The sequence below is a fragment of the Callorhinus ursinus genome, unplaced genomic scaffold, assembly GCF_003265705.2.
Source record: "Callorhinus ursinus isolate GAN/ISIS: 27379988/994484 unplaced genomic scaffold, GSC_fseal_2.0 scaffold92, whole genome shotgun sequence".
NCBI classification, from domain to species: Eukaryota; Metazoa; Chordata; class Mammalia; order Carnivora; family Otariidae; genus Callorhinus; species Callorhinus ursinus.
In genome coordinates, this window is record NW_027397154.1 from 1,650,042 (window position 1) to 1,677,347 (window position 27,306).

Here is a 27,306-nt window from a genome sequence, read left to right on the forward strand (position 1 = left end):
CAGGGCAGGTGCATGCCTCACCCAGCCCTGGGCCCCCCCGGCTGCAGTGCAGGTGCACGCCTCACCCAGCCCTGGGTCCCCCGGCTGTGGGCAGAGAGAAACAGGCAACTGCCAGCCGCTGGAAACCTCCCTCGTTTTGCAACTCCCGACTTCCCATTCACTGGTTTGCATGTCTGACACCTCACTTGGCACGTGATTTATTGTAGCTTTTAAATAGCCCCTTCTTTCTGGATTGAACTGTCCGTATCCATTTAGAATAGGCAGACTGGCTTCTAGGCGCTTGTGCTGAGGGTGTTCCCGTGTGGGATGGTTTTGGGTTGGGGGCTTCCTGCTCCTGCAGCAGAGCCAAGGACTGTACTCAGGAACTGCCCTTGATCTAGCTGGAAATGGAAGAGATGAGGAAGTCTCCTGAGACCTGGCTGAAGGAGGGGGTTGTGCAGAGAAGCCTTTTAGTTTTGCCAACGCCTTCAGGGACAGAAAAGCCTCAAAAATCTACCTGGATCACAGGCAAGGGAGGGTCCTTCCATCCAAACAGACTGGAAAGGACTTTCCTTCCCAGATGGTTGGATCTGGATTCTATTTAGAAAATAGTTCCCTGGGGGGAATTTCTCTAATGTCCTTCCCTGCCCTCCCTCTGCAAGGTTTGGCCATCTCTGTAATCAAATCCCTCTCGCTGTAGTTAAAGCCTCTTAGGGACCAGTTAAATTGGAATAAAGGATGGATATAACAAAACATGCAAATTTCCTTTCCTTTTAAAGAGAACTATGTCTCATGGATATTACCTGAATAAACTCATCAGTTTGTTATTGCTGTTCTGTGATTGTAATTAGGAAGGACGCTTGCAGAAATCCCTGTGAAAATCTTCTGTGCTCTGTGTGGGGAGGGCAGGTCCTACCGGTTTCCTGTGGAACATTCTGGTTCCTATTGTTACCCTGTATTTATAGACTGGGCTCCACTAAGAGCCCACCTCCTTCTGTTGCTGGATGAAAGGCTATTTCATACAGTTCCCTGGTAAGGGAGGAGGATCTGGCCATAGAAGTAGTGCAGGACGGGGGGTCACGGGATAGAGCAGCTGACCCTCTGCAAAGGGACACCTGTTGGCAACATCAGGGAGTTCCCTTTCCAGATCCCCCCAATGGAGACAGGACTTGGGCTCCTCTGCCTGCCCCCCACTCCCAGTTCTGAGCCCCCGTGGCCCACCTCCGTTGGTGGTTACCCTCCACCTTCTGCTCTGGCTTACCTCTGCTTACCCGCCCGCCCCGGGCCCTGTGGAAGGATGCTTACGGACAGGATGTTCCTAGACGGGTGGGTAGGTTTCTGAGAGGCTGGCACGGTGCCCGGAGGAATGTGAGTCAACTCTTGGAGTAGGTTTGGTTCTTCCTGCTGAATTCCTGCAAAGAGCAGAGGAGTTTAAATAATGCTCAGGTATCTTAGACCCCATTTGTTTGGCAGCAGGGGACACCACTGTCACACAGCCGCGCACTTTAGGCCTTGGGAGAGCCATGGCGTTGCTCTCAACTTATTTGCGCAATTCCCATCAGAGTGCCTGCTCCCTTTGGGGATTCGTCTGAAGGACGGGCAAGAGCCATCCACTCTCTCACGGCCCGCACCTGGCCTCCTCCTCCTGTCTGCCTCCCCCCGACCCAGGGCTCGGGGCTGTTTTTGTCTTCACGCTTGGGGTAGCTGTTTAATCACCAGGGTCTAGGGCTTCTGGAAGCGCCAGCCCCCCGCTCCCTGTTCAGAGGTCACGGGCAGACGGCTGTGGGGCCCCCTCGCACCGGCCACAGGAAGGGACGGACAGGACCCTGCCCTGCCTGGACTCTCAGATTAAGCAAGTGTTCCTTTTTTTTTTTAATTGTGGTAAAAGGGGCGCCTGGGTGGCTCAGTCGTTAAGCGTCTGCCTTCGGCTCAGGTCATGATCCCGGGGTCCTGGGATCGAGCCCCGCATCGGGCTCCCTGCTCCGCGGGAACCCTGCTTCTCCCTCTCCCACTCCCCCTGCTTGTGTTCCCTCTCTCGCTGTGTCTCTGTCAAATAAATAAAATCTTTAAAATAAAATAAAATAAAATTGTGGTAAAATACACCACTTAACATTTACCATCTTCCCCAGTTTAAGGGCTCACTTCAGGGGAACTAAATACATTCACCCTGTTGAACGACGACCGTCCCCGTCCGCCTCCCGAACGCTTCATCCTGCAAAACCAAAACTCCGTCCCCATCGAACACGAGCTCTCCCTTCCTCCTGCCCCAGCCCTGGCGGCCACCACCTGCTTTCTGTCTCTGCGGGTCTGACGATTCTGAGCGCCTCGTAGCATCATGTAGTGTTTGTCTTTCTTGTGACTGGTTATTTCACTCAGTATAGTGTCCTCGATGCTCATCCATGTTGTAGCGCGTGGTAGAATTTCCTTCCTTCTCAAGGCTGAGCATGTTGTAGCGTGTGGTAGAATTTCCTTCCTTCTCAAGGCTGAGCAATATCACATGGTGAGCCTCTAGTACCTTTGGCTCATCCATGTATCCATCGGTGGTAGGCCCCTGGGCTGCTGTTTCCACCTTTGGTTATTGTGAACAAAACTGCGGGGAGCACAGGGGTGCAAATATCTCTTCGAGATTTTGCTTTCAAGATGGAGCATCCTCAATCTGGTGCCTCTGAACTCCCAGGAAGGATCTGCATCTGTCAATGCATCTTGTGGGGAGGGCAGATCCAGAGCCCTCGTCCGGTTTTCGGGGGCTAAGGTGCCAGAGGGCTCGTCCAGAATGTAACAAAAGCAGCCCCTGCCCCAGACCTCCAAGGACTGCATACCTGGAGCCCTGAGGCAGTGGGTGCAGGGCTGCAGGAGCTGGTCCTCCACGTCGGTCCCAGCTGTGCCGTGTGCCACCTGGGTGACGCTTGGCAGCTCACTGACGTCTTAGGGACTCAGCCTCCCAGTCCTCCCAGAATGGTTCTGAAAATCAAGCTCACGTAGCACGGGGGTTAGAAGAAGGCTGTGACAGGCTGAGTAACGGCCCCCCAAATGTCCAGGCATAGTCCCTGAAATCGGCAAATGTCACCTTAGCTGCAAAAGGGACTTGGCAGGTGTGGTCACATTCAGGATCTTGAGACAGGGAGATAATGCTGGATTTTCCGGATGGACCCTAATCGTGGCTGTAAGTGTCCTTTTGAAAGGGCGCAGGAGAGGAAGTGCGAGGTGTGAGAACTCCAGGAGGTGCGGTGACAGGAGAGGAAGTGCGCGGCGGGAGGGGCAGGAAGGGGCCCGAGCTCGCCCCCACCCCCAGAAGCCAGCCCTGCCCACAGCCTTGGCTTCAGTCCAGTGAGGCTGATTTCAGACTTCTGACCTCCGAAACTGCCAGAGCAGACCTCACGTTGTTTTGAGCCATTGATTTTGTGCTAATTTGTTACAGCAGCAATGGAAAGCTAATACACATGGGCTCTGGAGCCAGACAGCCTGGGTTTGGTCCAGGTTCTACCACTGCCTAGCTGCGTGACCTCGGGTGCCCTTGGGCAAGTCACTAACTCATCCTGCCTCAGTCCCCTCATCTTTAAATTCGATAATCATAGGGCCCACCACATCGGGCTGTTTTGGGAATTAAAGGAGTTGGGGTTTGTGGAGCGTTGAGAGCCGTGCCGGCAACCTCGTGAGGACTGTGTACTATTTGTCACGTAATTTCCTACGAAGCCTGGGGATGTGGCTGGCTGACGGAGCCCGGTGCCCAGAGCCGCCACGGCCTGCTGAGGGAGGCCGGGATCCCCTGCTGTCCTGGTCACAGGGGCATGGTCCCCGAAGGCGCCCCCAGCATCTGTTTCAGGGAGCACCCCGCACCCCACACTTGCAAGTCTGCCTTGAAACGGAGACAAGAGTCAGGTGGGAAACTGCTTCTCAAAGGCAAGCAGGTTTCTTTTCCTTAGGGATTCTCAGAATCTTTAATATGCAAACAAGCCCAGTGACTTTCCAGGAGGCATTCCCAAACATGGGCCCCTGGGCCCCTTTTTCATGGCTAGTGCCCGCAGAACCCCCCTCAAAGCAAGTCTGGAAGCCTGGGGGCAGCCACAGCAGGTGGGCGGAGGTAGGTCGGGCCATCTGAGAGGGAGTGGCAGAGTCCTGTTGGCCTGACCTGGGAACAATCTAGAAAAGTATACACACCGCACCCCCAGACAGTCAGAAAGGATTATGGGCAGACCCCCATCTTCAGGGCCTGGGGCCAGCCTCGGTGGAAGCACCCAAGCCCCCACACCTCAGCCCTCAGGCCGGAGCTCCGCCAGCCCTACCCCCCGCCCCTTGGCCCCCTCTCAGGCTTAGAGCCGCACACACAGGCAACTGTGGTCTGCCTACCGGAGGAGAGCTGGGGAAGGGGCGTGCAGGCTGCAGAAGCAGGCTCAGACGGGGAATTGGGGTCCTGGATATCCGAAGGGTGGCCTACAAGATGGGGAGGACATGGCCCCGTGGACCAGAGGCGGTATGGAGCATGGCCCTCTATGTGGGGGGCCCGGAGCGGGAGCCCCAGGGGTCTGGGTCCAGGGCAGTGCGAGGAGTGGGCGCCGATCATGAGGAAGGCCACCTCCTCCCCCGGGAGCCCGGGCCTCTGGCCGCGTGGGGCCAGCAAGCAGGGTGGGCTGCCGACTAACGTGGCCTTCCCTGCCTGCAGCGTGACGTTCCTTTCCAGGGTGGCTTGCCAGAAGGGCTACGGGCTGGCCATGACATTGGCCTTGGGGGGTGGCCTTTGGAGGGAGCCCGGCGGGGCTTTGTTCACAGCCTCCTGGGCCTCAAGGCGCTCTCTGTGGAAGCGTGGAAGACAACAGGGAGGGAAGGGCTCGGGAGACCCATGTCCCTCTAAGAACGACCACAAAATGTCCCCATTGGGCTCAGCGAGTAGCTTCCCCGGGACAGTTCTTCAGAAAAAATACTTTATTGGGTTTTCAGGATTACAAAAGCAATATGAGCTCGTTTTCACACAAACGTGTTCTCGCTGTTACAGGGAAATAGCCAGGAGCTTCCCTGGTTCTCAGCCCGCGTCCCCGGCACGCCGGCACCCACGACGGGGACCAGACGGCCGAGGGCTCGTGCCGCCTTCCTGGGCACGTCCATGTGCGTGGACAGGCACAGGGAGGTTGGCTTCTACGCACTGCTGTTTGCTGTTTAAAAAGAAAAAAGAGGAATCACACTGTACCCACTACGCTGCAGTTCTCATTTTTTACGTAATAATATATCAGGAATATTTCCAAAGTCGATACCCGTAGGTCCACTTTGTCTTTAAAACCAGCTGCCGGGAGGGAGTTCCACATGGCGGCTCGGAGACTTAGTCAGCCGTTTCCCTCTGATGCCTGTGCAGGTTGTTTCCACGCTGGCTTCCTTCTTCTTCTTTTTAATTATTAGCAGTTGTTATTAGCAATTCTCTTTAAATACCCTGGTTTCTTTATCTTGTGCATACATTGTAAAAGATGACTTTGCCTCGGGACAATTACAGAAATGGTGAACAATTAAAATGTTTTCCTTTATAGTCACAACGACATCCTAAGACCTTAACCTGTCCTGTTCTCAGAGGATCTGCCCCACTGGCACAGTCACCAGGGTGGCCTGCGCTTCCTGAGCCTGTGCGCGCTGCCGTGGTGCTGCCCGCCCCGAGGCCCTCTGTCCTCCAGGAGCCCCGCGGGAGCCCGGTGGCCAGGCTCAGACAAGCAGGCGCAGGCCTCCGGTGCAGTGGCTCAGGTGGGGGCCAACTCTCTTAATAGATGAGAGTGTGGACTCTGGATTCGAATCCTGCGTCCATTGCTCACCTGCTGTGTGGTCTTGGGGGGCTGTGTAAACGGGGGGGGTCACTTGAGGCCCAAGATGGACTTGGGCCAAGCCGAGGACCCCCCTCCACCAAGCAGGAAAGCTCCCCTGAGCAGAGGGTTCAGCAGTTCCCGAGCTGACAGGCATGTCGGTCTGTTGGGGACAAACTCTCCCACCCACCACAAGCACCTGGTCCTGAGCTGGTTCCTCAGCTCCCCCAGCTGCTGAAAGATCCAGAATCTTCTATTGTTTTTAGCAAACATGCCCCCTGAGCCAGGGTGAAAGACGCCCTCCCCAGTAGTAAGCAGGCCCAGTGAGGGCACCGCCGCTCCACACGTGCCCGGCAGGATGGGTTCCTGCGTCAAAAGCAAATGGAAACTATCAGAAACTCCCTGTACGGAAAACAGTCCTTCTCACCCCAGACGCAGCAGGTGCTCAGGAACCTTCTCAGCCCCTGACCTGCCAGAGGCACCGGCCGGCCTGGCCTGTGTGGGCAAACCCTGGGGGCCACCCACCAGGACCCCTCGCAGAGCCTGGGGTGGGACACGGCACTCAGGATCGTCTGCCGTCTGTGGAGGCTAGATCTGCTTCTCATTAACTGTGTGGCTTGAACAAGTGACTTGATCTCTCACAGCCTCAGCTTCCCTATCTGTATAATGGGAATGATGACACCCATCCCCGAGCCCTCTTCAGGGCTAAATGAGGTTAATGCCTGAGCGCAGGGAGGCTGCAGTGCGTGGTTCTTTTGTAATGGGTGATGGAGTTGGCCAGCACCCCGCTGCTCCCTCCCCACATCCCCCGAAGTGGGGGTTAGCACTCCAGACCTTCCCCGGCTGCTATCTGAGGACTGGCGCTGCGGCGGCATGGGTCTGGGGGAGTCCCAGGGAGGGCACCCGACTCTGCCTGTGGAAGGAGAGACTTGATCTGGGTCCTCAGGGGTGAGAGGAGCTCCCTGGGGAGGACATTGACACGAGGGAAATGTTGATACAGAACTCAGAGGGACGTGAGTTCTGGGACCGTGAGTGACTCGGGGTGGCTGGAACAAGATGCCAGGGTGGCAGCTGGGCCGCGTGGGGAAAGCTCCTTTGCCAAGTACAACTGGGAGGTTGGATTGGATTCTGACCGCTCCAGGGGGCCACCCAAGGGCTCTCTCGGAAGGAAAGTGGCTCGGTCTGCTTTGCATTTTCCATCATTTGCTCTAACAGCAGTGAAGATGGATGATACCAGGCTGTGGCCACTCTAACCCGAGGATGGGCCCCCTTGCTCTTGCTTCAAGTAGAATTGAGCACAAACTCCCACCCCACACAAGGACGTACCCGGTATCTCTCCGAAGGTCTCTGGGGACCCTTGGGGACTTTCGTGCCTCTCTTGGCAGCTCCTCTGGTACCAGACTGCTGCCCCTGCTGAATTCTGCAGGCTGTCCTGCTTCTGGGGACCTCTGTGGGCACCGGCCACCTCCCAAGCCCTTCCCCCATGATCAAGGCCTTGTCTGTGGCTCAGGAGCAAGGGCAGGTGTGACGTTGCTGGTGGTACAACCAACAACGTGGCCGTGAACTCATCGCGAGTGGGCTCTGTCCTCCCTCCTGGCCCCAGGTGCTCCTCCTGACCGCCCAGCCTCCAGCTCTCCTGTTCATTTCGGGGGCAGGTAACGGAAGCCCCAGTGTAGGTCTGCTCCGAACCACCCCAGCTGTGCCCAAAAGGAATCCTCTTCATTAGCAAACATGCTGGGGGGGGGGCTCCTAACAAAGATGATCTCTTCCCGATGGGGGCTCCGCCATCAGATCCAGGCACTGGAGGGGCTGCATGTGATCAGGGAAGGTGACAGGAGCGTGTCTTGTGGAAATGAAAGCACCTGTCTCAGCTCCACAGAGGGAGACCAGTCTGGACTGCTAATCACCATGTGGGGCTCCCAGAGTGCCGCAGACGCCAGCCTATTGTAATTGTGTATTGATTCTGTGCTCAGGGAAGATTCTTCTTAAAGAAGTGGCCTTGAACTTTCTTTATGAGAAACAAAGTAGAACCCAAACTAGCTGGTCCCTAACCTGGAGGGTTCTGCCTGGCAGGTTGGCAGGTGACAGGGGAGGGCCCTGGCGGACTGGTTTCGCCTCCGTGGGCTTTAGTTTCTCCCTCTGCTCTACGGGCATGTTATTGCTTCCTTACAGGGGATTGCGAGGTTGTGGTAAGATGGCATGTGCAGAATCACCTGTCTTAGCCTGCGGTTGGGCTTCGGGGTAATGTGAACACACAGGAGCATTACTGTGGGCTGCATCCTGTGCCCCCAAATCCACATGTTGAAGCGCTAACCCACATCACTGTATTTGGAGATGGGGTCTTCAGGAGGTAATTAAGGTTAAATGAAGTCTTAAGAGTGGCCCAAGCGGATAGGACTGCCATAGAAGAGCCAAGCGAGAGCAGTGTCCTCTCAGCCTCTGCCACGTGTGGGGGAGGGGTGCTGGCCGCAGCCTGGCTGTGCAGCTGCTCTGGTCGGGGACTCCAGTCCCCGGGGCTGACTAACAGAGACACGGACTCGACCCACGGGCAGTCCGTCTCCGGGGAGTGGTGACGACGTGTCCGTGGCCCTGGTGGGCGTGGGCTGGTGGCCTCCCCGCCCCTGGATGCAGCTCCCCCCATGGCTTCTGGGCCCCCATCTGCTGCTGCCCTGGCTTATTTCCCACGCTGGCCTTCTTTCTTTCTCCTCTCAAGCTCTCCCAGCCCCACCGTGCCGGGGGCCTCTGCACCTGCTGTCCTGGCCTGGGACGCGTGTCCTTGCAGGCTCACTTCCTGGCCTGGGACGCGTGTCCTTGCAGGCTCACTTCCTGGCCTGGGACGCGTGTTCTTACAGGCTCACTTTCCCTGGGTGTGCTCCTCAGGGAGCTGCCTGGGTGGCCCGCCTGGCACGGCGCTCCTGCCCTGAGCTGCCCTCGTGGCCTCCGCCCTGTGTCCTCGTCTCCTCCGACCAGACACGGCACCCTGAAGTTCAACGTTTACCTGTTTATTATCTATTTTTTCTCCACTAGAATGTGAACGCCCTAAGGGAAGAGGACCTGTCTCCTTGTTCCTGCTGTATCCCTAGAGCTTAGCATGGAGGCTGTCGCGTAAGAGGGACTCAACCCACATTGAATGAACAATCGAGCGAATGAATGAATGAATGAATGAACCAACGAACTGATGTGGGTAAAGTTTCATGCCCAAGCATCAGCATTTCTTGACCTAGACCCAAAGCACCTTATGTCCAGCACGAGGCCTTATGCCTCATTGCGACTAGAGGCCAGCTGGTCCTGCCAATGGATTTCCAACAGACATGTTGTCAGAGGCGTGCGGGGCTGCCACGGAGAGCTAGGCTGGAGGGGCTGGTGAACGGTTGGTCTCCCAGTGCTTTTCTCTACCCTTTTGATTGGAACAGCTCTGAATGTATCTGTTCCCCATATTGGGTTTCTATGAAAAGTCTCACTAGAAGAAATGGTTCCATAGCTAGGAGAAAACAGAAAGTCACAAACAGACCCCCCCCGCCACGTTCCAGATGAGGAATCTGAGGACGAGAGAGGGACAGGGACTTGCCCACACGTGGACAGTCGTGGCAAAATGCTCGTCCCCAGCAGCGTCATGGCCAGGGATCAAAGCATTCTTGTTTTGTGCGTGAAACATACTTGCTTTCTCAAACGCCATCACTGACTTTCATTCTGACCAAAGGGTTTATGGTCACCACTGCTCCCCGGCAGTCCCAAACCAACCTCAGGCTCAGAGGTCCCCCCGTGGCTCTCATGCACTCCACGGGAGCCCGCGGGTAGACTCTGCCGGGCCGGGAGCCCCCGCGGGGCACAGGGCACAGCACTTTCCGATGGGGAGGGTTTCTTGGAAAGACACAGAGCTGGCTAGCGCACCCCCAGCCCGCTGAGAGTCTCGGTGGCAGTGGAATCGTAGACTTCCTCGACAGCCCACGTACTTGCTGGCCTCATTCAGAGGTACGTCTTATATATCTCTGGTTTTCCCCCCTTCCTCCCTTTCTTCAGCGGGCCCCATGGCACCTTCAGTACCTGGAAATTTTATGTTAACCATCACTGCAAACCCAGACAGGCATTTCATCCCTGGCAATCAGCTCTTGTCCTTGGGGAAACCTAATTAGCTATTACAGGACTTGTGATGTTTCCATGGAAACCCCCATAGTCATGGTGTACATGCAAAATATACGCTCCAGGATTTAAAATATATATATTTTATATATAATTACTGGATTTTAAGAAAATCTTTAATTTTTTTCTTTTGCTTTTTTTCCTGCATCTATTTTTTTAAATGATGAAAATCTTCCCTGGAGTTTTTCTCTCACAGAGAGAACAGTAGAGAACACAAGAGGTCTTTTCCACTTCCTCTCCCTTAATTTAAAAAAAATTCATAGTTGCCCGAGAATTAAAGTTTTTCAGGTTAGTCAGAAAATGTCTAAGCAGGATCGCCCCTAACAGCTGAGAACATTCTGATGAAAGATGTTGCTTATATAAAGAACCCGAAAGACCTCAGGCTTTCAAAATAGAACAGGGAAGCTGGTGAATCCAATGAATCAACTCCAAACTTATTTCGCCTAAAAGGAAAAAAAAAAAAAAAAGGCTGGTTTCCTGTGTGCCTCCAAGAGAAAGGCAGGCGTTCTGCTCTCGGGGTGACTGGGGAGGCTCCAGGGTGGGCCCCTGCCCACCTGTCCCGGCCTTGCCCCCTGTGTGGGCTCGAGGTGCGGCGTGCGTGCACCTGTCCTGAGGGGACCAGATGGCCCTTGGGTGCTCGTTCTGGGAGCGGCGCAGGCTGGTCTGACTGAGGCAAGGCCTGGGTGGAAGGAGCTGCGCTCCGCGCCATGCGCCTCAGCTCCGATGCGAGGGTTTCTGGAGAATTCATAAATAAGGGAAATTGGGGCTTTTTTTATACCTCTAATTGGCTGTTCAACGAAAGAATGCTCACACTGACCTCTTTGCTCGTTGCCAGCTAAATCAATTTGCCCCCCGAATTTGCCAGCAAGACTCACTGCTCCCAAACTCCCTGCAGTTTCCCCCCTCCACACCCGACAAATTGTTTAGCCTTTGTTCTTTGAGCCTGTCTACCGGCTGACTTCCTCACATGTGAGGAGCACTTAGCATGCAAAATAAGTAAACCGCTTGCGAAATCGCTTTTTAAAGGCATTGAGTTATTCTCAGATCTATGAAATGAGGTGTCCCCAGGCTGGGGAAGCTGGCGTGCCCTTGTCATGGTCCCTCCCCGGATGGTTGCTCGGTTACGGAGCCAGGCTGACCCGGCTGGACTGGGGAGCTGCGCAGGAGTGGCAGCCAGGAGAATGTGGGGCCCAGCAGGCAAATCACCCGACTCTTCTGACACATGGGTTCCATAAGTGCGTGAGCGAGGTTTGTTATGGGTTACTTTTGTTGCATAAGAAGGCACCCCCCAAATTAATGTCTTCAAACAACCCTCGTCCCCTCATGGTTGTGGGGGTCGGCAGTCTGGCCTGGTCTTCCCTGGGACCAGGCAGCCAGTGCTGCCTGCTGGCGGGGTGACCGGGAAGATGGGGTGTCCAGCGCAGGCCCCGCTGTGCGGACCCTTCCCGACCCCTGCTACACACCCCCCCTGGCTGGAGCAAGGCACACGGCCGAGTTCAGATTCCAGGGGCTGGGAGACGGACAACAGCTCGTGCTGGGAGGAGAGGCAAAGCACCGTGTGAAGAAGCGAGCAAACGGGAGGGGTCACTTGCACAAGCGGCCACACACGTGTGTGGGACAGGCCTCCCAGGCCCTGCCTCGCCCCAGAAGCTTCCCAGACGCGCCTCTCGTGCTAGAGCTACTGCAGGTCACAAGCTGATTCCTGGATATGTGTCGGATTCATATTTACGTCCCGACCATGTTCTCACCTACTTGGCTCTTTCTTATTGAGGAATAACTGTATATAGTATACAAATAAAACTGTGTACATGCCAAGTCTACACTGTGGAATGACCGCCACAGTCCAGTTCGTGGGCACATCCGTCCCCTGCATCGTTGCCTTCTCTGTGGGGGAGAGCATGGAAGATGTACTTCCTTAGCAAATCTCCTGGGCTGCACCTGGGCCCCGACTTACGATGGTTTGACTCACACTTTTTGACTTCATGGTGCCGTGACAGTGATACGCACTCATTCTATGGGTCTTTTCCTGGGCGGGGGACATGTGAGACGGTCCTCCCTCATGATGCGTGGCAGCGGCTGTGGGGCCAGCCGTGGACACGCTGACGGGCGCTCTGTCCCCACACGGCCATCGGCTTGTCACTTCCAGTGCGGCATTCAGACGTGATGCGAGGCATAGCACCAGTGCTGTGAGCTTGGTTAGGGTCGGCCAGGCTAAGCTGCCATGTTTGGTGGTTAGGAACCCCATTGTAAGTCGAGGAGCATCAGTAGTCGGTTCTTAACAACTGTTCTGTTGAACGGAGCTGAGTTGAGTTGCCTTGGTTCTCCTTTCTCTTTAATTACAAGCTCCGTGAAGGGAAGTGTGGGATTGTTCTGTCACATTAAATCTCCCTCCTGAAGCTCTCAGGGTGATGCTCACAGGGTGAAAATCCTCCAGGTTCTCAGAACCGCCAGTTGAGTGGCAGAAGGACCAGGTGTGGAGTCAGCTCAGGTCAGGGCCTTGTCCGAGGCAGGAGAGGCCCGGGCCCGTGGGCCTGCCACTGGGCCCTGCTCCTTCAGCCTGGCCAGACCCAAATGGCTGAGATCACTCTTGTAGGCTTAGGAGGTGGAAACTCCCAGCAACGGGGACAATGGGATGTGCCTTCCCTACGTGGGCAAGCCAGCATTTGAGGGGCCGCGGTAGGAGGAAACTCGCTGGTCTGCCTGGGCCTCCGAGGCGTCTGCTCCGTGACTGCCCAGAGCCGAGCTCTTGAGGGCTCCCTGGCGCCCCGTGCCCCAGGCCAGGCCCCCACATCCCGTTGGTGTGCCTGCACCATCCTCAAATGGGCTGCTCCAGAGCCGGGGCTGCATGGCTGGGACCACACCGCAGGGGAGGACGGTCCTTGGCTGGACTTGCTTCCCCCTTCCCCTAACCCCTCTGGCCCAGCACTGCTTGAGATCCCGGTTCCAGAGCAGCTCCAGAACTTTCTAAGGCTTTGTTTATTTATTCCAGATTGGACCACCCCTGGGAACGGAGGGTGCCTTGCCCGTGGCTAAGGTGGACCGTTAGGTGCTTCGTTGGTCACAGGCTTAGAAATGAGTTTTCCACAGGAATCCCCATCCTGGGTGGTCGGCAAGGGGCCCTGGCCTCTTTTTCACGTGACACATCCAGCTACACAGCCCTCTAGCCGCCAAAGTGCTAGTGCCTGCCCACCGCGCGCCAGCTACCCTCCCAGGCGCTGGAGAGAGAGGAGACGCGCCAGGGGTAGGTCCTGTCGCAGGAGAGCTCGCGCGCCAACACACAGGAAGTGGGAGGTGCCAAGCCAGAGGGTCTTCAGAGGAGACGGCAACTTGGGGACCGTCTGACCTGCCCCTCACTCCTCAGAGGAGGAGACTGAGCCCCAAGAGGGCGCTCAGCCACGGGGGCCCCCACAGTAAGCAACTGTGCCGTTCACTAAGCACGCGTTCACCCAGCACCTGCTCTGTGTGCGGGCCGGGCCGCGTACTGGAGGCGCCACAGGCAACAGGGAGGACGCGGCCCGTGTGGCTCAGGAGGCTGGCTGTGCTGGTGGCTCCCAGTCCAGAGACACTTTAGAGTCCGCTGGGGAGCTCGAAGAAACATCCCAATGCTGGCACCTCAGCCGCAGGGATTCTGATCGGCTTGGTCTGCGTGGGCCCAGGTACGGGTATTTTCAACGAACTCTCCAAGTGGTTCTAGCATTCCGGGGGACAGACAGACAAGAAGCAAAGTATGCACCGAGATCTGCAGTGTGTGAGGGACGCGCAGGAAGCAGGAAGCTGAGCGAGGACGCGGTGGGTGGGGGGCCGCCCAAGGCGAGAGCCGCGGGGGTGCCCTGTGGCTCCGGTGGGCATTAGGGGGTCCTCACGTGGGACAGCAGTGGGACACAAGGGCCACCCTGCAGCCCCACAGACCCCTGCCCTGGAGCCCCAGCCCCCCAACGCGCCACGGACACCCTGTTTATGAGTGCCCCCAGGCCAGCGTTAGAGTGGTTGGTAAAGCACACTTCCTTGTACTATCTGTGTTTCTGGATCCCAACGCTAATCCTGTGAGATGGGCAGGCTCAAGATGAAGAGTTCGCTGACAGAGAGGTGGAAACTGGCTAGAGCAGCATGTGACCCGCCAAAGGGCACACAGCTAATAACTGGATGTGGCGACCCCCGTGGGGCTCACCCACCTCTGCTCACTGCCCCCACCCCCTCCTCCCACACCAGGGAACCGAAACCAGCGGGGGCGTCAGCACCCGGGGACCAGCACCTTCCTGCCAAGCTGGGCGCCGTGATGTGCTGTCTCCTGTAACATGGAAGACATACAGTCTCCCTCCCCGTGGGGGAGTCAGAGAGGTCTGTGACTCCGCGTCGCTTGGGTTCCTGCCCACAGTGAACCCGGTTACTATAGTAACCCGATGCAATTCTTTATTATAGGGTGCACAGTTTTCGTTTCCTATTTGAAGAGTCTGGCCAGCAGTCACGTTGCCATGGCTTGGCCTGTCGGTGGCATTTAGGAGCAGAGGGGACCCACCCAGCAACCATTTAGGGCTTTTCTGTGTCTGCAGATAGTGGAAGGCTGTGTCTGGACCACCACCCGCCGCCATCGCCCAGCTCAGCTGCACTGGGGGCGGCGGGAGGGGAGTCCTGGCGGCGTGCTGGGCTGGGTACCTTCTCCTGGCTAGGGATCACACCTTCCTCATGAGAGCCACTGGGCCCCATTGGACCCACAGTGCCTCCTAGTTCCCCTTGTGGAACAGCTCAGAGCTGCTTTGTTCAGCCCCGACTCCTCAGGTGGGACCTCCTTGAGGAGGAGGCCTGGCCCCTCTGTGGGCCCCAGCAGCCGCCAGGGCCAGCCACACAGCAGGTGCTCACCTTCAGTCGTAGGGGTCTCAGCTGCAAGGAGGGCGAGTGTCGCCCGGCGGCCCTGAGCCCGGCTACCCGTGGTGCTAACGGTAATCACAGGAGGGCTTCCCGGCAGCCAGGCGGGCTTCTGACCCCGGTGCACACGGACCCAGAGCAGCCTCACAGACCCGGCCGGCAGCGAGGGTAGCTGGAGGTACACAGAGGTTGGCTAACATACCCAGATCACAGAGCTAGTTCGCACTGGGGTCGGGATCCTGACCCAGGGCCCCCGCCGTGGACACTGCTGCCTTGTGTGGGGCCAAAGTGCGGCCGGGGCACACGGACCCCTTCTCCGCAGAGGGAGAGAAGCTGCGCAGCCCCGGGGTCGCCTCGGTAGGAAGCACCGACGTTCACCTCCACACCCCGCGCCAGGGCCCGGCAGGGGCGCAGGGCCGGTTTTAGCAGGACCGGCGCCTCCTCCTCCTGCTCACCGGACAGCCAGCTCCGGGGCGCCTTCAGGCAGGAAGGGGGCCTGGGAAGCAGTTTGGAGAGGCCAGCAGGGCCCCGAGCGCACAGGCCAGGCCTCCCCTGGGGGCCCCGAGGTGAGCCCCGGCCACTCTAACGGGCTCTCTGCTCCCGCCAGCTCTTCGTGATCGACAACGGCGCGGACGACTGGCGGATCGCCATGACGTACGAGCGCATCCTGCACATCAGCCTGGAGATGCTGGTGTGCGCCATCCACCCCATCCCTGGCGAGTACAAGTTCTTCTGGACGGCCCGCCTGGCCTTCTCCTACACCCCGTCGCGGGCGGAGGCCGACGTGGACATCATCCTGTCCATCCCCATGTTCCTGCGCCTGTACCTGATCGCGCGCGTCATGCTGCTGCACAGCAAGCTCTTCACCGACGCCTCGTCTCGCAGCATCGGCGCGCTCAACAAGATCAACTTCAACACCCGCTTCGTCATGAAGACCCTCATGACCATCTGCCCGGGCACCGTGCTGCTGGTGTTCAGCATCTCGCTGTGGATCATCGCCGCCTGGACCGTCCGTGTCTGCGAAAGGTAGGCCTGCGCGCGCGCGCTCCCGGCGGCTGGGGGGCGGGGGGAGGCGCACACGTGCGTCCCGGGCGGCTGGAGGCCCGGCAGGTGCGCCTGGGGGAGGAGCCGGGCGGGGCCGGGCGGGGCCGGGCGGGCCAGGTAAGCGAGGAGCCGCGCGCACGACGACGTGTTCTGTTTCCTCTGTAAGCCGGTGTGCGCACGCGTTCTGTGCCTGCTTCCCTCGCCCTTTCTCACCCACAACAGTTTGCAGTTCTGTATTATCGCTTCTTCTGGGACGTTAACGACGCTCACTAGCATTATCCAGGCTTTGGGAAGTCCTGCAGTAAGGAAACTGGTTTAATTTTGTTTAGTCCAGATATTCTCAAAAGTATTCACCCCAAAACCCCTTTTCATTACACTGTTGATGCCTCGCTGCCCGCCGTGTGGGCCACACACCAGCAGCATCAGCATCGCTGGGGACTCGTTAGAATGTGGAGCCTCAGGCGTCACCCCAGAGCTGCTAAGTAGGATTTGCATGTTAACAAGTTCACCTGGTAATTTGCATGCACCTAAAGTTTTGAGAAGCACGGTGTGGCAGGAACAGACTTTGGGAAACACCATTTCAGGAGCTGGTGCTGGGCAAGCAGGAGGATGCGGCCTCTTAGAGACCCACCTGTAACGCAGAGCGCCGGCCCCTCCGACATGCCCTCCCTGAGGCTCAGGGCCGGACAAGGCCACCTTCCTCCACCGTCACCCCCAAGCTGCCCTTGAGGACTCCTGTCCCTTTCCAGCCCTGGATATTCATTTTAATCCGATTTCCCATGTGGAGTCTGAACATGTCTGTTAGAAGGCTGGATCCTCTCCCTAAGATGCTGTGCGGCCTCTGGCGAGTCACTTAACCTCTCTGGGCCTCGGTGGCCTTATTTTAAAATGAGGATCTCTTGAGAAGGAAAGAAGAGAAGTCCACTTGAGTTGTGGGGAGGCCCGGGCAAGCACCCTGGGCAGTTTGCACGGACCTGGCAGTCCCCCTCAATCTGCTGTGTTGCCAATCTTCCAGGCACCGGTGTCCCAGCAGAAACAAAGCGAGAGACACAAGGGTGGAGGAGAGTTAGCTAAAAACGTCTCACGTGGGTACGTCGAGCCAGACTTCCCCCCTATTTGGAGATGTTCTGTTTGCGGATATTTGGCCAGCAGACACACAGTCAGACCAAGAGGGCTTTCTTCTGCAGCCGCAAGGGCCCCTAAGCATGACAGTGTCAGTCCCTGTGAGCCAGTGCCTGGTGGGGAGACATTTCTTGTGGGCAAAGCCCCAGGGACACATGATGCCCACCTCCTCAGAACCCTGCCTTGTGGCGGCTGGCACCACAGCATCTGCTCGGGGAGGGGAGGGGCTTCCTGAGCCTTTCCCGGGGAGCAGACACTCTCTCTGCAGTCAGGAAAGCTGGTGCTTGGGTTCCAGCCCTAAATCCCTCGACATACTCCATGCTGAGCAACATCGTGCCGGCCACTGTACCTCTCTGGGCCTCGGTTCTGTCACCTGCAAGCTGGGGTCGTAATCCCTACTTTCCAGGGTTTGTTGTTGGAGAGAAACGAGGCAGCGTGTGGGCCTGCCCACTGCAGCACAGTGGTAGTGGGAATCAACCGTCTTAATGGAGAGCTTCTGGTAACTCTTGGGAATTATGTGGCTGCTTCGTAGAATGAGAACCAGCCAGTGCCTACCACAGGTAGGCCCCTGCCTTCCTGTTCTCCTTCCTAATTGATCGGAGCCGAGTCTTCCAACCACTGTGATTGAATTTGCAAAGCCCTTCCCGGTGTTTGAAACCTTCCGCGTCCTCATGTCAACCCCGCTTGGCATGGTTCAGACGAGCACTTGTGCTGAACGCGGAGCAGAGCATCTGCAAGGGAGTTTCATTGTTTATTGAACCTGACACAAAGTGGTGACTATTTTTTACCCGAAAATAAGCATGCTTCCAAGTGTATACTTTGCAAAGTACTCTGTTGCCTTTTATTTGGTGTTGAAGGGCCCGCCAAGGCTTCTGAGCTGAGGCTGGGTCAGCTGGCTCCCCTCTGCCCGCCGCACGGCCACAGTCCCACGAAAGCCACAGAGAAACAACGAGCAAATCCCAGGCCTCGTGCCGGCCCCCACTCGCGTGGCAAGCCCTTCGACCAGTTTCTGTCCAGATAGAACCCGAGGACATCACAGCCTCGGTGTGCGTCATGGTGACGCCTGCGTTCCCCGGCTCCCCCGCCGGTCCTGTGACATGCTTCTGTGGGTCCCCTCCGTTGCCTGTGGTAGAGGTGCCGCGACTGTCCCCACGTCGGAGCTGTGGGAGCGGACAGCAAGCAGTGCCCTGAGTCGCAGGGCTAGGAAGTACGGAGCCAGAGTGTGAATTTGGTGCATGTGTGTCATCCCCCCCCCGCCCCCACACTGACGCTCAATCTCACAAGGACGCTGTGGCCTGGACTGTCCTGGGGGCTCCCGGCCCGAGAGTCTCAGGGCCGCTCAGGCTGGCGCTTAGATCCCAGGCCCCTGCTCTTTGTGCCCTTGCCCTTGATCACTGTCCTCGGCACTGACTTCATGGTAAATTCACACACAGCCGCTGTGCGCCACCCATGTGCCCACTCTGGACCTCTCGCCTTCCCGCAGCTGGGGCTGGTGGTGGCCGTGGAGCAGCTCTTCAGAACTGCCCAGGCTGAAGGGAGTGGCCTCAGCCAGGTCAAGGGTCCTGCCCCCGGGCCACGAGCATCCAGGACCAGTCAGTGTAGGAGCGTCAAGGCTCAGGCCCCTCGCCTCCTGCAGGATGGTCCCCACAGGGCCTTCCCAGCTCCAGGGGCCCTGAAGGGTCCCCTGAGGCCCCCTCTGACTGCCTGCCCTTCATCTTCCCCTCCGCCCTACCTGCTGCTCCCCCCGGGGGCTGATGCTGAGAACTGCCCCAATAAAGCTCCTGCGTGAGACTCTTTCTCAGGAGCCTGGCCTACGGAGCTGTGAAAACATGTATAAATAAGCGTGTTTGCTGCTGCTCAGGGAAGCACTTCTCTTTCGGTGACCAAGCAGTTTCTTTTAGAATCCAGCGTAGATGATCACTGTCCTTTCCCAGCGCCCAGCACTAGGGAAGGGGGGGAAGAGCCCTTGACGCAGGAGCCATTCACAGACTGGACGGAAACTGGACACGGGGCCGTGCTGGGGGGGCAGCAGCAGCAGGGCCAGGCAAGATGTGGCTCAGCTGACCGGAGGGTGAGTCTGGCACCTCAGTCGGCAGAGAGGGAACGTGACAGGTTCTAGAATACTCCTGCCTGCTGATGCCCAGAGCGGAGCTCGTCCACATTCCGGGCGCCTTTCATCAGCCTGGACTTATCTGGTTGTATACACACACTTCTGAAGTTGCTATGGAGACCCCTCTTCAGCGAGATGCATTGTAAAAGGCATTTCTCATATCTTCGGTTGGCTTTTATGTGACAGTAAAGGTTTTTCACGTTTCCCCCTTCTGAGGAAAAAGGAGTTAGCAATCACGCAGCGCCGTCTGCTCTGGGGAGGGCAGCTCCCGGTTGCCAGGACGGCCCTGACAACACAGGCTTGTTTTCCTTGGACACCCCAGAGCGGCCTTACATCACCGGCTGTGGGCCTGACAGTTGTGGCCCCTCCGCATTCTCTGGGATTCTCCTGGCTACGTGCCCGCCTCCCACGGCTGCCCAGAGCCCATCGGAGGAAGCTCCTCATTAAACACCGTGTCGTGCGAGCAGGCTGGCTGTGGAGAGCCCTGTGTTCGGGCCGCAGGCTGTATAAGTGGGCTTTCCTGGCCCGCCCTCCGCAGAGGCCAGCTCCTGGGGAATGTTTATTTCCCCGCGGGAGGCACAAAGGTCTCGCAGAGCATGGATGCAGCAGACCGTCTTGTGAACCAAGCCGGGTTTTGTAAACCACCTCCAGCCTCTTGAATGGAATCCCTTTGGACTATTCCTCCTGAGGCTCCAAGCTCTGCACACAGCCAGCCTGTCAACAGGTCTTCGGTGGTGACAGTGTGAATTTTCGTCTATTTCTACATATTCGTATTTTCATGAGAAACTGGGTTCTAGAAGCCCTGCCCCTGGAACTGAAGGAAAACAGCTACGGGCCCCTTCTTTCTCTTGTTCAGAGCCACCCTTCCCACTGCAAGAGATCAGGAGAGGCTTCCTTCCTCCACCCCCGTTGCCCATGTCCGGGTGGCACCAGCCAGAAGCCAGGAAGTGAGAACAGCCCCCTCCTCTGCATGTCCTTTCCACAAACTCCTGCCGCCTCTGGCAGGGGACCTCAGCTCCAAGAACCGAGTAGGGACACAATCTGCAGCGGGACCCACGGTGTGGGGTTGACACAGCCCCCAGGCCGAGACCTCGTGGGCCGGGCAGAGCTGAGAGCAGGGCTGTGGTTTCTCGCGGGCCCCTTCGGTTGGAGGCACAGCCGCTGGTGCGGAGCGCACACCGAGCCCCACTGGGGCGATTGGGACACACGATCAGAGCTTCTCTTCATAGTGACTGTGATCACAAAACTTAAGATTTAAATCCAGAAAAAGATGTATTTATCTATTCATTTGAGAGAGAGTGTGTGTGTGAGCAGGGGGAAGGGCAGAGGGAGAGGGGAGACAAGCAGATTCACCACTAAGCCTGGAGCCACAGGAGGGGCTCGATGAGGGGCAAACTCACGACCCTGGGATCATGACCTGAGCCGAAATCAAGAGTCAGATGCTCAACCAACTGAGCCACACAGGCGCCTACAGAACTGGAGCTTTTAAGTATTTAATAAGCGAGTAGGCAGTAATACATGTGTGCGACTAGTAATAAATATACATATAGCAGAGGCGGGTACATACTCAAAATCTCTGTACTAATAGGAGTACATGGTTTCAGAAGCTTGCAAACCACTGCTTTGGGGTATCCGAGGACCTGTTAGTGAGGACAAGAAAGCACCCGCCATGGGGCGCCTGGGTGGCTCAGTCGGTTGGGCGGCTGCCTTCGGCTCAGGTCATGATCCTGGAGTCCTGGGATCGAGTCCCGCATCGGGCTCCCTGCTCGGCGGGGAGTCTGCTTCTCCCTCTGACCCTCCCCCCTCGCATGCTCTCTCTCTCTCTCTCATTCTCGCTCTCTCAAATGAACACATAAATAAATAAAATCTTAAAAAAAAAAAAGTACCCACCACATTGGATGAAGCCTGCCCTCTAGCTGAAGGAAGAAGTCAGTAGCCCTGGGGACGGGGGGAGCCAAAGGGGTGCGGGTCTGGGGAGGTCCCCCTAACGGCACAGTGAGTTTCTGGCAGAAGCGTGGGGTGCGGGGGAGATCCTCCCTGAGGCCCTGGAACCAGACCGGCTAATTAAGAAAGAGGAGAGTAATTGTAGATGCAGGAGAATGTTTCATCACGAGAGCCGTGGGGCAGGGAGAGCAACCCAAGAAGGCTCTTAGGCTCCCTAATGGTGCAGGAGGCTGTGATTTCTGCCCCGGGGACAAGGCAGCAGACATGAAAGGGAACGTGTTTGGTTCACAGAAGCACAGAGTTCCAGAAAACGAAAACTATTTTAGCACAAAGAAGATTCACATTGGAGGCACTGAATTTTTAAAACATGGAATGTGGAGGACGCACTTAAAAGTTCTTTCAGAATGTGGAACAGAACGTAGAGATGAGAGGTGGAGGTAGGTCAGAACTAGAGGCTCCAGAATCAAGGGTAAGCCCGAGAACTAGAGCTATTTTGGAGGAAGAAACCAGGATAATCTGGATAACAGCATAATCAAAGACATACACCAAGAAAACTTTTCTAGAACGGGCAGCCCAGGGCTGGTGGGGGTGTTAAGATTAGGCAGATGGGAACAGCTGTTCTCAGGCATAACAAGGATGCAAAGCCATACCTAGACATATCCTAATAAACTCTTTTTCTGGAAAATTTCCTGAATCTAAAGGTTAAGCAATCCTAGGACACAAGGGCAGCACAGAATAGAACTTCCTCAGGAACCCTAAACTGCAGACATTAGTGTCATTCCTGTGGGAAACAAGAACAAAAGTCATCCTTGGTGTTTTGTGGGCTCAGGAGGTAAACAAACTGCACATTTTGGGGAATGAATCACAATTAAGGTCTTAATGCAATGGTGTGAAAGAAAGACAGGTGGGCAGCACTGAAGCCAGGTAAACGTGAAATCCAGGTACATTTGACCATGACTGCAAAACCAAACTCTGATGTCAAACAAAAAGTGGGTTCTGGAGAGAGTAGATGTGTGGTAAAAGATTCCATAACAATTAGAGAGTTGCAAACTCCCAGATTAAAAAGTTGAGAGAAGGCTAAGAAGGATTAGTAAAAGCATGCTAAAATCACCATCTTGGGTAGAAGAGAATGTTACAAGCCCTATCATCCAATTTTAATAATTAGAGAAATAGAGTTTAAATCACTTTTTAAACCTAAAGTAACCACAGGTAGAATTTTTGAAGTGTGACAATAGGATAGCAATAGCATCAGCCAAGTATTATTTCACTTAACCTGCACCCCAGCTCCGTGAGTTGTGGGGGCCGCTGCTATCTCCACCCCCCCCGGAGGAAGATGAAGCCGGGGGAGGTTAAAGCGGCATGCCAAGCCCCAGAGCTGGGGAGTGGCAGACCCGAGACCCCAGAACCCTGCCGCGAGCCCCTCGAGAACATGCACTCTCCACATCCCTGGGGGACACACACACACAACGTCAGAGACAGAAAGACAAAAGAAGTAGGAAGAACTGAAAAACACAGAAAGCATAAAAGAAGATGAGAAAAAACAAACTTACAATTTATAACAGTCAACATAATTGAGTTTCCCTCCCCTGTTAGAAGGCAATGTCTCTTAGGATGGGATTTAAAAGCAAAATTTGATTTCATGCTGTTTACAGAAGAGGTTCCTACAGCGGAAAGACCTAGAAAAATAAATGAATAACAGAGATTTATTAGGGAAGTACAAACCAAAGGGCAATTGAATAGAAGTCCTCATTTTAAACCAACTTGAATTCAAAGCAAAAAACATTAAATGGTCTAGAAGGACCATTTAATATGGATAAAAGTACCATACACAGCAAACTGTAAACTTTTATGCAAAAATAAACAAGATTGAGACCTGAATTATTAACTGTTTTAATAATTGATAAATATTGAACTTTGTAGCCCATAAACAAATAATACATCTTCTTCTTAAGCATTCATGGCACATGTACAAAAAATCAATCAACTTCTTGGCCACACGTTTCAAAATACCAGAAAAAATCTTCAGACATATTTTCTAACCACGAGGCCATAAAAATTCAATTAAAAGAAAACTTTAGGGGAACTTTTGAAGCTACAACTTGGCCAAAAAAGAATCGTTCAAAACCACCATTAAAGACTATTCTAAAAATTACAACGATGACTCTGTGTATCCAAACTCACAGTGTGACCAAAGTTGTATGCCCAGGAAAATATCCTCAAAGTTTTTTATTTAAAAAAATGAAGCATGAAAATAAATAGAATAAATGGAAATTCACTAGGAGAACAAAACCTCGGGAGAACAGATTATAAGACAGGAGTTAATAAAGTGAAAAACAGAATTCATACATCCAATGATATCAGCTTCTAATAAGTTTAATCAAGATAATGCTAGAAAACACAAAATTAGGAATTTTATGGGGGAGTAAGTATGGATTCTGAGGATGTTTTAATAAATAAATGAGAGTAGCTTCACTTGTTTTGAAAGAGAAGACCATTGAAGGGGGACTTTGCTGGATAGTTTTGTATTATAAAACTAGGGCTCCTGGGTGGCTCAGTCGTTAAGCGTCTGCCTTCGGCTCAGGTCATGGTCTCAGGGTCCTGGGATTGAGCCCCGCTTCGGGCTCCCTCCTCCGCGGGAAGCCTGCTTCTCCCTCTCCCACTCCCCCTGCTTGTGTTCCCTCTCTTGCTGGGTCTCTCTCTGTCAAATAATAATAAAAAAAAGTCTTGAAAAAGATTTTTGTATTCTAAAACTAAAGTAATTAAGTCCCTGCGGCATTACTGAAAAATGAGTAATGAGAGATCAATGAAACCTAATGGAAAACCCCAAAATAAGCCCTAGTTTGTAAGAACCCAGTGATGAGAAGGAAAACCAATTAGGAAGCCATAGAGTCTCCAGTAAATGTTCACAGGGAGATTGGAGATTGATACCTGGATGAAAAATCAGATCAGAGCCTGCCTCTCACCAGCTACCGACAGAATTCCAGGTGCATTGAAGAGTCGGATGTGAAAGAAGAAGCCATGAGCAAGCTCCAGAAAACAAAGCGAACATTTCATCAATCCTGCGATGGGAAGAATGTAAAATCTCAGAAGACACATGAAGGAGACTGTTGTGTCTGCTTACATCATATGTACAATTTTAGATTTCTGCCCTCCAAAAAATACACACTTATTTTAAAAGCGAATGTTACACTAGGGAAAATATTTGCAGCAAACATGACGAGAAGTAAATATCCCTGTTATGCAAAGCAGTCTCAAAAGTCAATCAGGGAAAGTGAACTCAGTTAAAAAAAAAAAAAAGGCTAAACATAACACTGGAGAACCACGTTGTAAGAAACACAGACGTCCAGCTTCACCAGTCACGGAACCATAGATGAAGACTACATGGAGAGTGATGGCTTCTCCTCTGGAATTGACACAGATGTAAATGAGGGTGATGCATGCTGGAGAAAGCTTCTTGCTGGCGGGGGTGGGTCGCCCCTCCACAGGAGGGCACAAGGAGAAGCCGCCTGGGGAAGACAGTGGGATAGCAGGTCTTGGGGGCCTTCACGAGTTTGCAACTTCCATCAGTAATTCCTTCCAGGACGCTGTTGTAATGGGATAATCGAATGATGTCAGGATTCTTCAGCATGCTGCCCTCCCCAGTAGTGGAGAATCAGAAACCACATAAATGGCCCGGGATTTGAGCAGTTAATCAAATGATAGCACATCCGTCCTATGCGCAATTAGACAATAATGTCAAAATCAGCCTTTTGAAGCCGATAGGCAGGAAAATAGTCGTGGTATAGTATTTGGAAAAGGAGGACAAAAATAGTATTATATAGGGTGTTGCCAATTTAAAATCGATACCAGACACACAGAAAATTCTTGGAAACACATAAATATTGCGTTTTCTCTGTGGGATGTTACGTGTGATTTCCCCATTAGATTCTATTGTATTTTCTGCAATGAAAACGCATGACTTTATGTGCTTTTGTCTCTTTTTTTAATGGAAAGAGGTAGCAGTGGCCTTTTCCTCCCTCCACAAAACCCCTCTTCATCTTGCACAGGAACTCATATTTTATGTCAACAGAGCTTGGAAAGTAAGCTTGCATGGCTCGGGTTTACATACAATTTTTCACAGAAGAGAGTGAAGTTCCTTCCGAAGGCTCCCTTCCCGCCTGGCAGCCAGCGGCCTTAGTGGGCAGGGCGGCCTCCGTGAACCGGCGAGTCCTCTTTCCCGGGCGGGTGTGGCGCTTACAGCCCCTCCGTGGCCGGGGGACGTTCCTGGGAGGACCTAGAGCCGGTGTCCGGGCAGGTGGAGTCTGCAGGTGCGCTGTGACCCGACGCACGGCTCCAGGGGCTCTTCAGCACCGGCTGGGGGCCGGCGGGACTCACAGGCCCGCCAATGTGGACAGGTGGTTCCCGTGGGGAGGAGCTGCTGCCGGGAGGGCGGACAGGTGGGGGCCGGAGGGCGGGGTCTGCACGGGGCGGGGCGGGGAGCGCGGACAGGTGGGGGCCGGAGGGCGGGGTCTGCACGGGGCGGGGCGGGGAGCGCGGCCAGGTAGGGGCCGGAGGGCGGGGTCTGCACGGGGCGGGGCGGGGAGCGCGGCCAGGTAGGGGCCGGAGGGCGGGGTCTCCGCGCGCTGCGGGATTCAGGATCGACCGTGAGGTGGCGCCGCGCCCGCGGACAGTCACCAGTCACTTGGGGCTGGGGCTCTGCTCCAGGGCTGCTCCCCTTTCCCGGCCCTAGCAACCCACCTTCTGTTGTCAGGGCTTCGTCGGACGTGTTTCCCCATCTTTACTCCTCTACAGCCCACTTTCTCCTTCTCGGGGACTTGTGATTCAGCAAGTCTTTCCTCTTCGACATTTGTGGTGATTTTGTGCTCTTTGACATTTAAGCATGAAACGGTTCATTTGTGACCAGTGTATTTGTGCTTTTATATTAAATAATAATAAGTTACTTATATATTAACGAATGACATCTCTTAGGAGAGTGAAGATTTGGGGAAATGACGAATGTCTGTAAAGTCAGCGTTCCGAAGTACGGAGTTTGGGACGCGGGTGAGAAGTGAACTCCCCTTGCCCATCTTTCCAGTCAAGTCAATCCCCAAATAACGCCAGCCTAGGTCATGCTACACCCTGGGTTTCCCTAACCTCTCTCTGCCGGGAAGGGTTAGGGCCCGTCTCGGACAGGATTTCGCCTCAGGAAGACCAGTCTAAGCACCAGCCTTTTTTCTCCAGCTGGGCAGGACATCCAGCCCTCCTCCACCGGGGATCTGAGAGAGACGAAGCCCTATAGAAGTGGGCTGGAATGACCATCTTCCCAGTTCTGCCAGGGGTAGCACACAGCTGTGTGGTGCTGCATGGGTCCTAGAGAAGCCGCTGGGCTCTTACAGGGATGCCTAAGGGCCTCGGGCTTCATTGTTCTTCCTGGGGCCCGTGGAGGAGGCAACAGGACCACAAATCCTCCCAGGGAGCGAAGGTGAGAAAAGGGAGGGGTTCCTAGAGGCCACGTCAGCCACGGCTATGTGTGGGCTGGCATTAGTCAAGACAGGAAAACCACATTCTGTCAGCCTTTCCACTTCGGGTTGTTTAGTTTGTCCCTGGTGACCCCATTGTGCCCTGCATCTCTAGGGCAGGCTCCCACCAGCAAGGGACGGGGCCCTCACCCACAGGCCTTCTCCGAGTGTTCGATGGCCCAGGACGGGTCAGTGTGCTCTCCCCACCACCCTGGGCTTTCTGTCCCCTGCACACCACCACCCACGCGGTGTGGAGCCCTGCAGTCCGGGCTCCCACCACCGCTGCTGCCAGGGGATATTTTCATGGGATTTTCTCCCTCCATTAATGCAGACTCCCCCATCCCCTGAGACTTGTCCACAGGCCCCCAGATGCTGAGCTGGGAAGGCATACGGGCACTTCAAATGGCACCTCACTGAGCAATCCCCGCACACACTCCCCTCTACCTGGATCCCTACTCAACCCCCCACCCCCTACCCCCCCAACGCCTAAGCATTTAGGAGCAACCACATCTGGGTGAGAATCCACAAGCCCTAACACACCCGGTCATGCTGTTCTCCCAAGAGGCTCATGGGAGCTGCCTGCCAGCAGCGCTCCTGCAGGCCGGCCCAGACGTGTGGGTATGGGCCCGATGGGCTTGGCACCCCCACAAAAGAAGGGGCACAAAGCCTAGTTAGCAAAACTCCTTTGGAAATGTTAAACATGTTTCAGCTGAGCCAACAGACACACAGCGGTGGGAGAGCACAGAGGCTGAGTCCATGAACTCAGGGCGAAAGACAGCCTGGCTCCTGGTTGTACACGTACGGAACCTGAGCAGAGTCAGCTTCTCCT

The 27,306-nt window shown here is 55.2% G+C and overlaps 1 protein-coding gene across 1 annotated transcript in view; it reads left to right on the plus strand.

Moving 5' to 3' along the window:
* The window catches only part of KCNN3 (potassium calcium-activated channel subfamily N member 3), a 128,397-nt gene that overhangs the window by 59,655 nt on the left and 41,436 nt on the right, over positions 1-27,306 (plus strand). The window contains exon 3 of the mRNA XM_025858881.2: positions 15,367-15,785. Within this exon, the coding sequence (XP_025714666.1) occupies positions 15,367-15,785 (419 nt within the window). The remainder of the gene's footprint in view (positions 1-15,366; positions 15,786-27,306) is intronic.